This window comes from Arachis hypogaea, chromosome 5 (genome assembly GCF_003086295.3).
Source record: "Arachis hypogaea cultivar Tifrunner chromosome 5, arahy.Tifrunner.gnm2.J5K5, whole genome shotgun sequence".
Taxonomy (NCBI): Eukaryota; Viridiplantae; Streptophyta; class Magnoliopsida; order Fabales; family Fabaceae; genus Arachis; species Arachis hypogaea.
This window is the reverse complement of record NC_092040.1, coordinates 460,061-475,609: the sequence shown is the minus strand read 5'-3', so window position 1 is coordinate 475,609 and position 15,549 is coordinate 460,061. Positions and strand designations below refer to the sequence as shown.

Sequence of the window (15,549 nt, the reverse complement as noted above, 5' to 3'; positions counted from 1 at the left end):
TTCAATAACCATTCATACCCGCTTTTAGTCGAGTAGGTGAGAACATTTGAGTTTGTCCAAAACCAACCTGTTTTATCTCATGCCTGCTTGATAGGATCAAAGAGCATCAAATCAAGTTTAACTTCTTCCGGAATCATGGTGCAAAGAATATCCCACCGCCAATGCCCATGGTGCCAGACATCTTCTAACTTCAAGTGAGAATCAGAAATGTGCACAAAAGGAACCAAAGGAGCTAGCGTTCCACATGGTCGCCAAGCATGATATCAAAAGGATTGAGACATCCTGCCTGTACACCAATCAAAACCATCACGAAGCTTTTCTATTGTCTTATAAATCGCTCGCCAAGTGCCTGAAACATTATTAGAAAAATTGGGTGAAAAGCAAGAACTTCTAGATAAATATTTTGCCAACATAATTCTTACCCAAAGCTTATATTTATTATGCAATAATTGCCAAATATGCTTTCCGAATAAAGAAAAATTTACACATTGGGTATCTCTAATTCCCAAGCCTCCATATTTTCTTGGAGTGACAACTTTGCTCCACTTGACCAAATTTAAGCAACGCTCTCCCACTTTTTCCTTCCATAAGAATTGTCTAAGCACAGAATCAATCTTTTGACAAATCGAAGTAGGAAAAAGAGTCACTTGCATATGATAAATAGGAAGAGAAGAAGCAACAGCTTTAATTAAGCAAAGCCTGCCTGCTCTGTTAAGGAGCCGATCTTTCCAACTAGCCAGCATATTCTTGATCTTCTCTAAAGAGTCCGAAAAAATAGATCTAGCAGTTCGAGGATGATTAAGGTTCACCCCCAAGTATTTGCCTAGGTCACTAGTAAAAGGAATATGAGAAACACCAGACAATATTTTCTTCCTTCTATTAGAGATATTTTTAGAACAAATAGTTTTAGATTTTTCAATGTTAACTTTCATAACTGAAGCTTTACAAAACAACTCCAAGGTGTGTACAATATTCTGAACTTGACTTTTTTTCACTTTACAAAAAAGAAAGAGGTCATCTGCAAACATCAAGTGAGTAACTCTAGGTCCCCCTTTAGAAACAGTCACACCATCTCAAATACTCTTGTCAACTTGTTTGAAAATGAAGCACGCCAATCTCTCAATGCACAAAACAAATAAATATGGAGAAATTGGCAAAAAATTAGTTAGTAATATTTGTTAGACTAAAAAATTAAATTGATAATTAAAAATATTGAAATAATAAATCTATTAGTTTTTAAATTTTTTATTTATTTAAAAATACAAAAATAAAATTCTTTTATAAAAAAGACATTTAGAAATTTCTAATTATAGTAAATGCATAAAAAACTGTATTCTATAAAATTTTCTTTAGTTTATATTTTGTTTAACAAATATTCTTAAGAGAATATTATATATTAACAATGAGATTTATCAATAACTATAAATTTTATATTATATTTTTTAATAATTATGTTGATTGTCTTTTATATCTCCATTGATAAAATGTTTCATTTATGAAGCACATGAGTACATGATTTAGAGCCGCTGCAATGAATTAATGAACTAAGATGGAGCATATATACAAATGATCATGTTGAAATCAAGGATGAGAAAGGAAATACATGGCATGATAGAGGCCATATGAAGATACATGATGAATAAAATATGCCTTAACAAATTTTTATTCCGTGAATACATTAAACTTAAACAGATTAATTTATTATATTACGTTATTTTTATAAAAGATAAAGAGTAAAATGGCAAATTACAAATAAACTCATAAAAATTTATATTTTAGATAAATTAATCTTAACAAAAATAACAAAAAAAATTTTAGATTAATAAATATAAATAAGTTAATTTAAATTAAGATATTTTATTCTAATCATAAAAATTAATTTAAAAATAATATATATATGAAAAAATATAGAGAGACAATAAATTTAGTGTATAATGGGGTTAATGTTCAAATTTGTCCCTAAAAGATCACGCGATCTTCATTTTCGTCCCCGAATGATTTTTTTAATCAAATTAGTCCCAGACTGTTAGTCAAATTAATCATTCCGTCAATTGGATGATGACATGTCACGTTAAGTGCCACGTGGCATGATGATGTGACACACCACGTGGCAGGTCAGTAACACGTGGCACGCCACGTGACAGGTCAGTGAATGCCACGTGTCACTTGACATGTAAAAAAGTTTTTTATTAGTCAAAATAGTCCTTGAAAGTCCAGACGTAAGTCATTTTCATCTCTCAAATTTTAAAAATTAGTCAAATTAGTTCTTAAATAATTTTTTTTATAATATTAAATTTATAATATTTTTTATACTACTAATTGTAATATTATTTTTTAAACCTTAATAAACAAAATTCTCTTTACATAAAATAATAAAAATAATTAAATTTTTATAAAGTTAAAATAATTAAATTTTTATAAAGTTATTTTGTCATTTGTAGTTTAAAATTTTACATTTTGAAATTGTAATTTTTTATGTGAATTCTTTTATTTAAATGAGTTTATCAAATTATTGTTGATTATATATTTAAAATTTTAATATTTTAAATTTTACTAAATAATATAGTAATTATTTTAAATTTTAAATCTTTTAAATTTTTTAAAATTATAATTTTTATTATTATTTAATTTATATAGTAAAACTTAATAATTAAAAAACTGGTTTATGGAATCACTTTTTAATATTAATATTCTAATATAATTTTTTAAATATTTCATTTAAAACAAAAGGAATTTTATTTTAATACGAAGCATATCTATTTATATAATGTACTAATGCGGTGTGTTATGCATAGGTATAATGTTTTCTATTTTATTTTATCTCATTGATTTGTGAAATTAAAAGAAAAATTATATAATCTATTTCAAACATATGAAACTCACAAAAATTTATTATGATGTTTGCACGTATTACGCTTAAGAAGCAATTCATTTATAATAATAATAATTAACCAACAAATTTTTAATATTTTGTAAAGTTTGGAATTGAAGCAAAATTTGTGAATCTTCTTAAATTTTGACTCTAAGTATCACTACCATTACCTCCTATATATAAGTAATACCGAAATGGAAAAAAAAAGATGTAGTAGAAAAAAATAGTGGTATAACTTTGTTTAGGTTAACATACATAAATTTTGATTTTGAGCATATAACTTTATTTAGGTTAATAAATACATACATTTCAATTTTGAGTATATATATATATTCCAGTAAAATGTAGTAATATAACAAAAAAGGTTTTAGAATAGAAAAGAATAAGAGAGATTTTGAGAAGAATTAAAAGAGAAAGATAATTTTATGAAGAAAAAATAAAAAAATTATATAAGGACCAATTTGATTAATTTTTAAAATTTGAGGGATGAAAATGACTTACATATGTACTTTCAAGGACTATTTTGACTAATAGAAAAATTTTTTATAGGTCAAGTGATGTGTCACTGACCTGTTACGTAGCGTGCTACGTGTTACTGACCTGCCACGTGGCGTGTGACATCATCATGCCACGTGGCACTTAACGTGATACGTCATCATCCAATTGACGGAAGGACTAATTTGACTAACAGTTTATTTTTCTGGGACTAATTTGATTAAAAAAATCATTCGAAAATAAAAATAAAAATCACGTGATATTTCAGAGACGAATTTAAACATTAACCCGTGTATAATGTATACAATAGAAATAAAATTAAAATTATAATAATTTAATAATTTATTTAATTAATTTTTAATAATTTTAAATTTTAAAAAACATAAGAATTTCGTTATAAGAAAGTTACATATTCCTCTATTTTACGTGTACGAAGAACGTGTTACAATTTTTTTTTCTAACGGTCTTTTTTCATTTTCTCCAAACTAATACTGCAAAAATCACCACCATCCGCTTCTTGTCCAAGAGAGACTGAATCCAAAAGAGTTGTGATCTTCATCTACTAACATTTTTGGATTTGATTTAAGTGAATGATGGGGACGCAAGTGTATTTGGTGTGGACAATTCAACCGCTTAACGTGACGGCAATGTTGGGGAATCTCATGGCAGGACTTCAATCGGAGTTTGGTGGTCCGCATTTTGAGCCACACATCACGGTGGTAGGAGCCATCAATAACTAAGTCCATGGTTGTTTGATGGTCGATAAAAAATTTTTTAACATAGAAGTAATGAAATGATTAATAAAGATGGGATAACAGACAATTAGAAAGAGTGGAAGAAAGTATTTGGTGAATTTTTATTGGAAAATTTTTTTTATTGATATATATCTATTAAAAAAATTTAAGAGACCAGTAATTTTTGTATTTTTTGTCCAGCACTTAATCATTAAAATAAAAATGAGTAATTTTTTACCATTAAATATAATTTTACATTATTAAAAATATTATTAATAGTCAATTGATGATTATAAAATACTAAAATTATTAGTCCTCTAATATTCTTTTATTTATTATTTTAAAAAATTATATTAATATTTTTTTATAAAAAATCTAATATATTCAAAATATAAATCATCGTAAGCTTATTTATATTTACTAAAAAATAAATTTAAATTCAGTTAATTTCACGTAAGTTAATATTTGATAACCGTTAAATAATTTGATTAAATTTTTATCAAATACTTTTCCGTTATCAAGTTCCCTGACTAGAACTGGTTTTCACCGAAAATAAAACTTATAAATATTTGCTTATTACCGCAGCTGGCCGAAGGACAGCGGGAAATGAGGTGGATGAATTACCATCACTTGCTACGCGCCGCCAGGCCATGGGCAAGCATGAACCACGTTACTTATAACTCTCATGACTCCACCCACCCCAACAAAGCACGCAAGCCTGAAAGCCTCTCTGTCTTCGCTTTCATGGCTTGTAAATGAGAAAGCCCACGCTCCTTTTCCTCACTCCCCTCCACCGCCACCGCCACCACCTTAAACCATTCTCTTCAGCCGCTCCTCTTCCCCAACAACCCTACCCCGATCACCACCACTCGGATCTCCCTTCCAAGCTCTTCACCATCCTCTCCAACCCAAAATGGCGAAAACACCCTTCTCTTAAAACCCTAATCCGTCACCTCACCTCATCCACTCTCTCCTCCCTCTTCTCCCTCGACCTCCATCCACTCACCGCCCTCAACTTCTTTCGATGGATCCTCAAAAACAACCGCGCTTTCATCCCCACTCTCCATTCCTACCATGCTCTCCTTCTCATCCTCGTCCGTAACCGCCACCTCCAAGCCGCCGAGAATGTCCGCAACTCCATGATCAAGACCTGCTCTTCGCCACACGACGCAAGGTTCGTCCTCAACTCTCTTCGCCAATTACACAATTATGCAACTGGTGATGGGAATTCAGGGTTTAGGCTCTCTGTTACTTCCTATAATAGGCTCCTTATGTGCTTGTCGCGTTTCGCTATGATCGATGAAATGAATGGTTTGTGTAGTGAAATGATTTTCGACAATGACGAGGTTTTGCCTAATTTGATTACATTCAATACTATGCTGAATGCGTATTGCAAATTGGGGAACATGATTTTGGGGGAAATATGGTTTTCTAGGCTGTTAAGAGGTGGCTTTGTTCCTGATTCATTTACATATACTTCATTGATATTGGGTTACTGTGAAAATAGAGACGTGGAGAAGGCTTATAGGGTGTTTAGGTTTATGCCGAATATGGGGTGCCGGAGGGATGAGGTCTCGTATACTACTATGATACACGGTCTTTGTGAAGCTGGGCGACTTGATGAAGCTCTCATGTTGTTCTCACAAATGAAGGAGGAGCATTGCGTTCCCACAGTTCGGACTTATACTGTGCTCATTGGTGCTTTATTTGAGTCTGGTAAGGAACCGGAAGCGCTGCATCTATTTGAGGAGATGGTAAACAGAGGTTGCGAGCCAAATGTTTATACCTACACTGTGTTGATTGACTACTTCTGTAAGGGAGGCAGAATGGATGAGGCGATGACAAGATTGAATGAAATGCTCGAGAAAAGGTTGGTGCCCACTGTTGTGCCTTACAATGCCTTGATTGCTGGGTATTGTCTATGGGGAATGATGGAGGAAGCAATGGGTATTCTGCGTCTTATGGAGTCAAATAAAGTTCGTCCAAATGCTCGGACGTTTAATGAACTGATTTGTGGATATTGCAGGAGCAAAAGCATGGACAGGGCAATGGGACTACTTAATAAAATGGTTGCGACTAAGCTGTCACCTAACCTCATTACATATAACACATTAATTTATGGGCTGTGTAAAGCCGGTATAGTGGATAGTGCCAGTCGGTTGATTCACTTGATGGTCAAGGATGGCTTAAGCCCTGATCATCGGACTTTGAGTGCGTATATAGACTGTCTCTGTAGAATGGGTAGAGTTGAAGCAGCTCATCAGGTTTTTGAGTCCATGAGGGAAAAACATATTGAAGCAAATGAACATATATATACAGTCTTGATTGATGGGTACTGCAAAGCTGGTAAAATTGAAGATGCCCATTTGTTGTTCAAAGATATGCTTGCTGAGGAATGCTTGCCCAATTCAATCACTTTCAATGCATTGATAGATGGGTTGCGGAAGGATGGAAAAATGCAAGATGCATTGTCATTGGTGGAAGAAATGGTAAACCATGACACAAAGCCCACTGTTTACACCTATACAATGCTAATTGAGGAAATGCTGAAGGAAGGAAACTTTGATCGAGCTAATAGAACTCTTGACCAAATGATCTCTTCTGGATGTCAACCTAATGTGGTCACGTACACTGCATTCATTAAGTCACTTTGCAGTCAAGGAAGATTACAGGATGCTGAGGATATGGTGGTCAAGATTAAAACGGAAGGCATATTGCTAGACTCCTTTGTCTATGATTTATTAATTAATGCATACGGATGTATGGGACAACTAGACAGTGCCTTTGATGTTCTCAAGCGCATGTTTGCTGATGGTTGTGAGCCTTCTCGTCAAACCTATTCCATCCTAATGAAGTATCTACTAAATGATAAACATAAGAAGGAAGGCAAGAATGTTGTGGGAGTTGATTTAAGTTCAATCAATATCTCAAATGATAATGCAGATTTGTGGAAAATAGTCGATTTTGAAATTATAAATGTACTCTTTGAGAAAATGGTTCAATATGGTTGTGTACCCAATGTAAGCACATACAGCAAGCTTATCAAAGGACTCTGCAAAGTAGAAAGCTTTGATTTAGCCTTTAGATTGTTAAATCATATGACGGAAAGAGGAATCTCTCCCTCCGAGAATATTCATAACTCACTTCTAAGTGGTTACTGCAAGTTGGGAAAGTATGAGGAAGCAGTGAGATTGTTAGATTCTATGATGGAGAGTAGCCATTTAGCACATCTGCAATCTTGTAAGCTTCTCATTTGTGGGCTTGTTGAACAAGGAAACAGTGATAAGGCTGAGGCAGTTTTTACTAGTTTGATACGCTGTGGGTATTACAATGATGAAGTGGCTTGGAAAGTTCTAATTGATGGCTTAATCAAGAGGGGATCTGTTGATCAAAGCTCTAAATTGCTGAACATCATGCTGAAGAATGGATGCCGCTTACATCCCGCGACATACTCTATGTCAACGCTGGAACAAAATGAAGAGTAATTCTGTAATGCATGATTGAAGATTTGGGTTCGTGGCTTCCTGCTGAACTTCTAGTTGAAGACTGGCCAGAATGATATAGATATAACCTGAACCTTTGTAATATCAGAAGTGAGCTGTGAATGGCTTTGGTGCACAAATGTGGTAACTGTTCACAGTCAAAACCCATCATAACTGACAATCACACTGGCTGAGAGCATCAGCAATGGGTCAAGAGGCAAGTTCCTATATAAATTCTTGCTTATATGGCTTCCCTTTATTTAACAATGGGTAAAGTATTGTTTTAGTCAATGACGTTTGAGCCAAGTCCTAATTTTATCCCTAACATTAACGTCTTATTTTTTTCCCCAAATATTTTATTTTTGTCCTATTTTAGTCCTCTGATTAAAACTAAAACATTTTCTTCCAAAAATACAATTGTCCTTCTGTTATTATTATCTTTTTATTTCTCTTATTCTTCTACCAATTTCACTTCTAAATCACTACAACTACTACTACAATCACTGCAATTATGATTGTTACTCTTATCTAGAAAATAGGTATTTTTGGGAAAAAAAATAATTTTAACCAGAAGAATAAAATAGAACGAAATAAGATGTTTGGGATAAAAATAGAAAATTTCAAATGTTAGGGACGAAATTAGGACTTTGTCCAAGTGTTGGGAACCAAAATACTACTTTACCATTTAATAATTCATTTCACCTCATTTCTCTTGGTAAATATGAAATTCATGTTAGTTATCCAGGGATTAATCATTTTTTGGAAGTAAATGAGGAAACTTTTGTCATTAAATCTATCTATTCATGCAGCATACACTTATGTCGGCTATAAAAATTGGTCGCTTGTGGATGTACAAATATATAAATGTAAAAAGAAATTCATAATAAATAGATTTTGGGTACTACTATTAGATTTTTCTTTAGTATATATAAGCTAATAATTGTATGAGAAACTCTTAGTCACTAGCAATTTTTAGTATTTTTTACTTTCATTTGGCTAGCACAAACACAAAATTACCTCTAACAAATAAATTTTACTAATTTATGTGTGTAAACTCTGAAAAATGTGGGTGCGTGTGAAAAACACTGGTAAATATATGTTTTTTGTGTTCAAAACATTTGTAAAAACGAGTGTATATTATTGCTGGTCAAGTACGGGCTAAAAATGATAATATTTATTGGTTATGTAGCATTGTTTTAATTATATAATGGAGAATAGAGAGGGAGAAACTCTCATTGGTTGATAAGCTGGTTTCAGCACAAAATTGAACTTTTTCATGTCCCATCTGATTAATACTGTGATAACGGATAAGCTAATTTCAGAGTTCACTATAGAAACCTAGCTTAATTTTTCACTGATTTGGTGCAATCTATTAGAGACTCATCATCGTAAATAAGTAACTTCATGACTGAAAGCTTCTCCTTTCTTAATCAACCACCTTTTGTCCCTTAATAAGTTAATATTCATGATTGCACTGTTCAGAAATTCACAGATTCATTAACAGCTTCATCAACATAATTGAGTTTAAGATGAAAGATGATAAAAATATTCAAGGTCAACAGTAGCGGAAGTTCTATTTAGATTTTCTTTCCTTACTATTGGGATGGGCTTTTTTTGTTCATAATAGGGAAAGGTAATTGAAACTGCGTAGCTGATGCCATTTTGGATTTTGGCAAATTCAAGCTTTGTTTTAGGTAATATATCATTTCTAGAAGATCAGAAAATTATCTAACTTAAGCCTTTATATTAATATTGGCTTGTGTTATATAGAACACTACCATTTTAATTCGATGCAATAAATGGTTTTTCTATTGTTTTAAGTTGAAATATTTTTAAAATTAGATCCACTTAGATTAAAATTTTGATGCCAACAATTATATGTATAGTCGTGTAAATCTTGTGTCCCAGTTGATATTAATTGTTATATAATGATTTAATACATCCTTCATTAAAAAATTGTTTAATATTTACGGTCACATACAAAAATACATGTCGGGACTTTTCATATATTCAATAAAAATAACATATAAACAAAGAATTTAATTTTTATGCATAGATAGTATAAAATATTTTTTATAGTTATATAATTACATTCATTTTTTCAAATAATTATTTATACTATCAATATAAAAGATAGTTCTTTTTTTATGTAATTAGATATATGTCTAAAATTTTTATACTAACAATGTATCAAAATTAAATTCTATAAAAAAAATATGTAGGTCTTTGTAAAAGTTTCAAGGCTATAAACTTCTTTATGAATAATAAAAAAAAATTAACCACAATTTTAATAGTTGTCTAATTTTTAAGTCTCCTAAACTGTCGTCCGGTATTTTTTTTTTCTTTTGGGGCCTTGGCTAGTTAGCTATCATCCCTTTATTATGGCTTTATCCACCGTCCTTAACAGAGTAACAGGAAAGAATACTCGGATTTTTTGTTGTACCTTAAGGGTTAAGGTTCCTGTAGTACATGATTACCACCGTTAGGTGAAATGTATTGTTAACCAAATTGGGTAAGTATAGTGATTAATTTAGTGATCCGCTTAAATAAGGGCGAATTCCTTTTTAGATCATCCACCTGCTTACTGTGTTTTATTGCAGCATATTACTTACATCAGTAGTATCTTGTTTAAAGCCTTTTTTATTTTGCGGGTGTCATCGATTCATTCGATTGTTTCTATTCATCCCAGAAAAATAAAAACAAAACGCACACTTCGGTATGTTTGCTAAAAACTAATTTCCGATAAGGGAAGGAATTCTTCTTCCTTTATTAAAAACATAAAATTAAATTGTTTTAAATATTTTTAGTCTCCATAATTATGTTTCATGTTAATTATAGTTTCTCTAAAATTTTAAAACGGTTTTAGTCCCTATTTTTTTTCGTTCTTTTCACAAAGACTAAACATATTTAAACTTTTTTGTGGATTAAAAAAACATTTAAGCTAATCACATACATACAATGCACTTTTAAATAAGACAGACTAAATACAATTTCTTTTTCTTTTTTCTTTTTTAAAGTTATTTCCGTCTTAATTTCTTTTACTTGGACATAAACATTTAAAAAAAAAAAAAAACCTTTTCATCCATTTCCTTACCCTTACTTCCCCTTTTACCCTTCTGCATCTCCCAAATGTAGCATAAAAATGATACAAAAGCTTCTCCTACAGTCCTACCAAGATACATTGTTATCATAAATTATCACAAACATTCTAAACATACATATATACCAACAAAATTTGATCCATTTGTAATCTATTACAGAACATCCCTAGAACATTGAACGCCAAGGGTCAACCAGCTCAGCAGATATTTGATCCAACAAGCTACACTTGCTATGATGCACTCTATGTTTACGCTATTATACGGGCTACTATACAAAGTAAAGGGAAAAATACAAAATGGCCATGAAAACTGTCATAGACCACTCAACTTCAAAAGAAACCATTGATGCACACGCTGGTTGTCAAAAATACTAGAGTAGCTATTTACCACTAGGAGAAGTCAGTCTGCTTTCATCTGAATCATGCTTTGATGAAGAATCTCCACCTCCGCCCATCAATTCTGAGAAGCCCTCCACTTTGACAGGTGGTGCTCTAACCATGCCCGTGTTCCTAGTTGCGAAACATAAATCAACAAAGTCTTAACAAGGATATCATAAATTCAATCCAATAGTAGCATCCACCCAACTATTCAAAGTAACTTACTGTGACTGTATTGGGGGCATCTGTAGGGAACCCATTTGCCTGAACTGACCACCAGGTTGAGAGTGGAAACTCGACATCGCAGGCATCTGCTGCTGCCTTAACTGCATTTGAGGATGTCTGGAATTGGTCGGATTGAAGGCATTATTATCAATCGGTAAATCTGGTGGATTCTCAAGCTTGACTTGAACCAATGGTCTTTCCTTATCTATATCCATAGCAGGGCGAGGTGTAGACATTGCCCGTCTTCTGATTTGTTGTTGTAACTGCTGTTGCTGCTGTTGTTGCTGTTGCTGTTGCAGCAGCAGTTGCTGCTGTTGTTGCTGCTGCTGCTGCTGCTGCTGTTGTTGTTGTTGCTGTTGTTGTTGTTGTTGCAGCAGCTGCTGTTGCTGCATCTGCTGCTGTTGCTGCATCTGCTGTTGTTGCTGCTGCTGTTGGTGCTGCTGAAAAGCCAGATTCTGTGAATGAATAAACTGCTGTACTTGTTGATGCATCTGCCTTGGTACCTGCACATGCATATTAACATTCTCATTCATATAGCTATTACCCGAATGGAAAGATTTTATTTAACCAACCAAGGAATTGTAACACAGAGATGGTCTAAATTGAACGAAAACCCTAAGAAGAAAAAAAAAACAGTGAACGAGGTGGATATGGAATGTGAATTGTAGTCTCAAATAAACCTCCTTAAGCCACACAAATGGCATAATCATGACAAGTTGCATGAACACATTCTATCTAAATAACTTGTGCACCTCGCTAAGGAATCAGTTTCCCATGGAAGCAATAAAGTGGCTGATTCTTTGTGAATTAAACATAGAGCATAGGATTATTCCATTTTGAAGAAGATCCAGATACATCTCCAATTTAAGTTTAAGACTATAAATGTTCCTAAATAATATTTAGTTCCTCTATTGCTATACTACTGTTCATGTTGATCACTTGCCAATCACATAAAATACACAAGAATATAACAAAACACAAGGGAGTAGATATAAGTACTTGCTGAGGTATTCGAATAGAACTCTGCTGCTGTGGCTGCGTTTGTGACTGAATCCCATGAACTTGATGATTTTGTTGTACAATATTCCTAGAACCATCCTTAACAGCGTCCAGTAATGATGCAAAATTACTGGGAACAGCAAGGAGCATGTTAAGATGGGAGCATGCTATGTTTATGATGCAATAATTTAAAAGAAAAAAAACATAGATCAGGACAATAGTACAAATATTGCCAACAAAATGTGCATCAAACATGCTTGCTGAAAGAATAATAACCAAAAAACTAATTTGCTTTTTACCATATTCTCTCAAGATGAAAATGATACAGGATAACACACACCATCATCAAAGTGAGATGAGGTAGAACAGTACAAAAGAAGGCTAATCTGGCAAGGCAAAATTTAACAGACATAAATTTAATTTCTGAAAATAAACATAGAAGAGTTTTAAACTCACCTAAAGCCCTCTATTTTGAGAAGCATCTTTAGAAGTTCAATGGCTGAACACTGTTTCCGATAACTATCAGTAAGTAATTTCAGGTGTTCTCCAAATTTATGAATGTGAGCGCCTAGTGCTTCAGCAAAGAGTGCAATTGGGCATTCCATGGCAGCCTCAAATCCCACACTTTCCAATGCACGTGCCACTACCTTTTGAGACAATTTTGTTGCTTGTTCAAGGCCAACAACTTTAGGGTTTCCCTCAGGTCCAGATTTCCCACGGTACAAGCCTCCTCCCTGATCCATGTTAAGATACTCAGGCCTAATACCAAGTCTCTCAATCATAACAGGACTCCTTGTGGAAACAGGAGGTAAGGTATCAAGAACTCCAAATAACTTAACCTTTGGGTTATACTCAACTCTGTCAGTTGGTGTAAGTGCACTCTCAGGCACACAGTTCCAAGCATACATTATTTCTAGAAAACCTTCTGAATCATCATTAACTAAATTACCATTATTTGGTTGCTCATTAACTGAATTATGATCTTCCTTGAAGGGCAGCTGCCTTTTCTTAAGATTAGTAATGTATGTAACATAGGAAGCCATCTCTGTAGGTGAACGCTTGGGCAATTCTCTGTCTCCCAAAACCAATTTCTTGTTGGACTTATACTTTTCAATCATCTGATTATACCAAGTTTCAGGCAGCTCATCATTCCTGTATCTCTGGGACATGCCATCCATATCAGAGTCAACATATCTAGTTCCAGCTCCAGAACCTGATTTGGATTGGTTCTGCATCACCAGTCACTCATGTTGATTAACACATAAGAAATTCTAAGAACCAAAGTGGGGGAAAATTATTGTTTTGTTTTAAACATTCCCTTCACAAAATCAGCTATTTACTAAAATATCCTTCCAAAATCATGGAATCATTAACTAAATGGTAACTTAGGCAAGCCACTCAAAACTAAGTTCATCTTACTATCTCATCTATAGTCTTCTATTGATCTTCCACTACCTCTAATCTACTTTCCAATGCAATTCATACAAACGGACCTCATTGGAGAAGCAAAAATAACACAGATCAAAATGACACGAAAATACCTTTGAGGAAGAAATAGTAGCGGTTTGAACCCCATCTTGGGAAGAAGAAGAAGAAGAAGCAGCATTCTCAAGGGTGAAGTAAACATCATCAGCGTGCAGCTGCAAATCTGCCCCTCCAAAAAAAATAATAAAATAATATAAACTTAAAAAAATTCGGAATTTTCAGAAGACGAGGAAGAAGAATGAAAGGGAAACTAACAAAAAGGATTGAGGTTGTGTAGCGTGAGCGAAGAAGAAGAAGAAGAATATGCTGAATTGGGGGAAGCGGAGAAGATAGAAGCAGAAGCCTTGTCGAAGAGGAGAGCCCGGACCCTCATTTGGAGAAAGAGGTGAGCCCTAGATTTGGAAGAATCGGAGGAGGGAGAAGACATGAATGAGTCCCAGGCCGAAGGGGAAGACAGGAACGGTGAGAACGTGGCGTAGGCAGCGTCGCCAAGCCAGCTCCGCCACACACCGCAGCGTTCCAGCTTCCGCGCCAGCTCGTAACCCCGGCCGTCCTCCCCAAGAAGCGCCATCACTAACCCACGCGCCTCCACCGCTACTTCTTGTTTTAAAAATTAAACTGCCAACTTGCGCCACCAACCACACTTCCCCTCCAGACCTATCAAGTATCATGTACACTCACACCATCGGCCACCGCATGGCGAATACTAATTTTAATTTTTTGTTATATATAATATAATTTAGACAAATTTTAATATTTAAATATTTTAACTTAATTAAATTGTTTTTAAACATTTTTTTATATTAATTATTTCTAAATTTATTTTAACTGTATAAATCAATTTAATATTTAATACTCCAACATATAATCGTATATATTTAAATATATTAACAATATATTTTATAATTTTTATTAAAATATAATTAAATATAAAATTACGTGTATCAAATAATTATTGTATTTAAAATATGTCCAGACCAAATATAATAATTCAACATAAATCCTATATTATAAGAGAATAAGTAGATTTTTAAGTTAAACTCCAAAATGGTTTTGAGATTGGTGTCCTGCACTAAAATTATCTTTAAGGATTTAATTGCACTAATTACATCTTTTGAGATTAACAAAAATATACCACGTTAGTTCCTTACCTATTTTCTATTAACTACGTGATGACGTGAGCTGTTAGTAACACGTGTCACTCCATGATTTAACCACGTGTAATAATATGATAATGTGTTGATCAGTGACACATGGTATGCTGGCGTAGATGGTTATGTCACGTGTCACAGTGCTATTTGACCACATATCACAACAATATTCATCCATTATGTCAACATTATAGATGAACCAAATTAATCATTCACTTTGCGTTAAGTAATTCATTTTAATCCCTAAAATTAGATATTGTGTACCAAACTAACGTGTATTTTATAAGAACCGAAAAATTGCGTATTTTAATTCTTGATTTCTTGTTAAAAACACTTTTTTTTATGAAAAATGTTTCTAATCAATCATATCATTCTTTATTTAAAATAGCATATTTATGTATTACAAAATTTACCAATGTTAAATTATTATAGAAAAAATTATATAATTAAAACTAAAATCTTAAAATTTTTTATAAAAGCACTTGTATTTAAATATGTGTGAAAAATAGAATTAAAATGAGTGCATCCAAGATATTAAAAATTTTAAATTTTTAAAAAAATAAGAAAAAAATTAGTAAAGAGACTAGTTTAGTGCACGACATTCAATTTTAGGGATTAAAATGAGTCA

At 33.0% G+C, this 15,549-nt stretch overlaps 2 protein-coding genes across 6 annotated transcripts; one reads left to right on the top strand and one right to left on the bottom strand.

The window, feature by feature from the left end:
• Window positions 1-4,685: 4,685 nt before the first annotated feature.
• LOC112799961 (uncharacterized) lies at window positions 4,686-11,965 on the top strand. Of its 4 annotated transcripts, XR_011861770.1 has the most exons (3): window positions 4,701-5,971; window positions 6,128-7,800; window positions 10,844-11,965. XR_011861770.1 is itself a non-coding variant. In XM_025841979.3 (2 exons), exons 1-2 carry the CDS (start codon window positions 4,857-4,859, stop codon window positions 7,584-7,586), a joined length of 2,397 nt encoding a protein of 798 aa, XP_025697764.1. In that variant the 5' UTR covers window positions 4,695-4,856; the 3' UTR covers window positions 7,587-8,487. The 4 variants fall into 4 exon arrangements, 2 of the variants coding, with proteins under 2 accessions (XP_025697764.1, XP_025697763.1); XR_011861769.1 differs by having other exon boundaries at window positions 4,686-7,800; XM_025841979.3 differs by lacking the exon at window positions 10,844-11,965 and having other exon boundaries at window positions 4,695-5,275; window positions 5,609-8,487.
• Window positions 10,778-14,517, bottom strand: LOC112799959 (uncharacterized). Of its 2 annotated transcripts, XM_072196176.1 has the most exons (7): window positions 14,026-14,517; window positions 13,827-13,933; window positions 13,125-13,514; window positions 12,742-13,019; window positions 12,286-12,415; window positions 11,287-11,789; window positions 10,778-11,193 (listed from the first exon to the last, which is right to left on the bottom strand). In XM_072196176.1, the coding sequence occupies exons 1-7, from the start codon at window positions 14,339-14,341 to the stop codon at window positions 11,064-11,066; spliced, it is 1,854 nt and encodes a 617-aa protein (XP_072052277.1). In that variant the 5' UTR covers window positions 14,342-14,517; the 3' UTR covers window positions 10,778-11,063. The 2 variants fall into 2 exon arrangements, with proteins under 2 accessions (XP_072052277.1, XP_025697760.1); XM_025841975.3 differs by having other exon boundaries at window positions 12,742-13,514.
• Window positions 14,518-15,549: the final 1,032 nt, after the last annotated feature.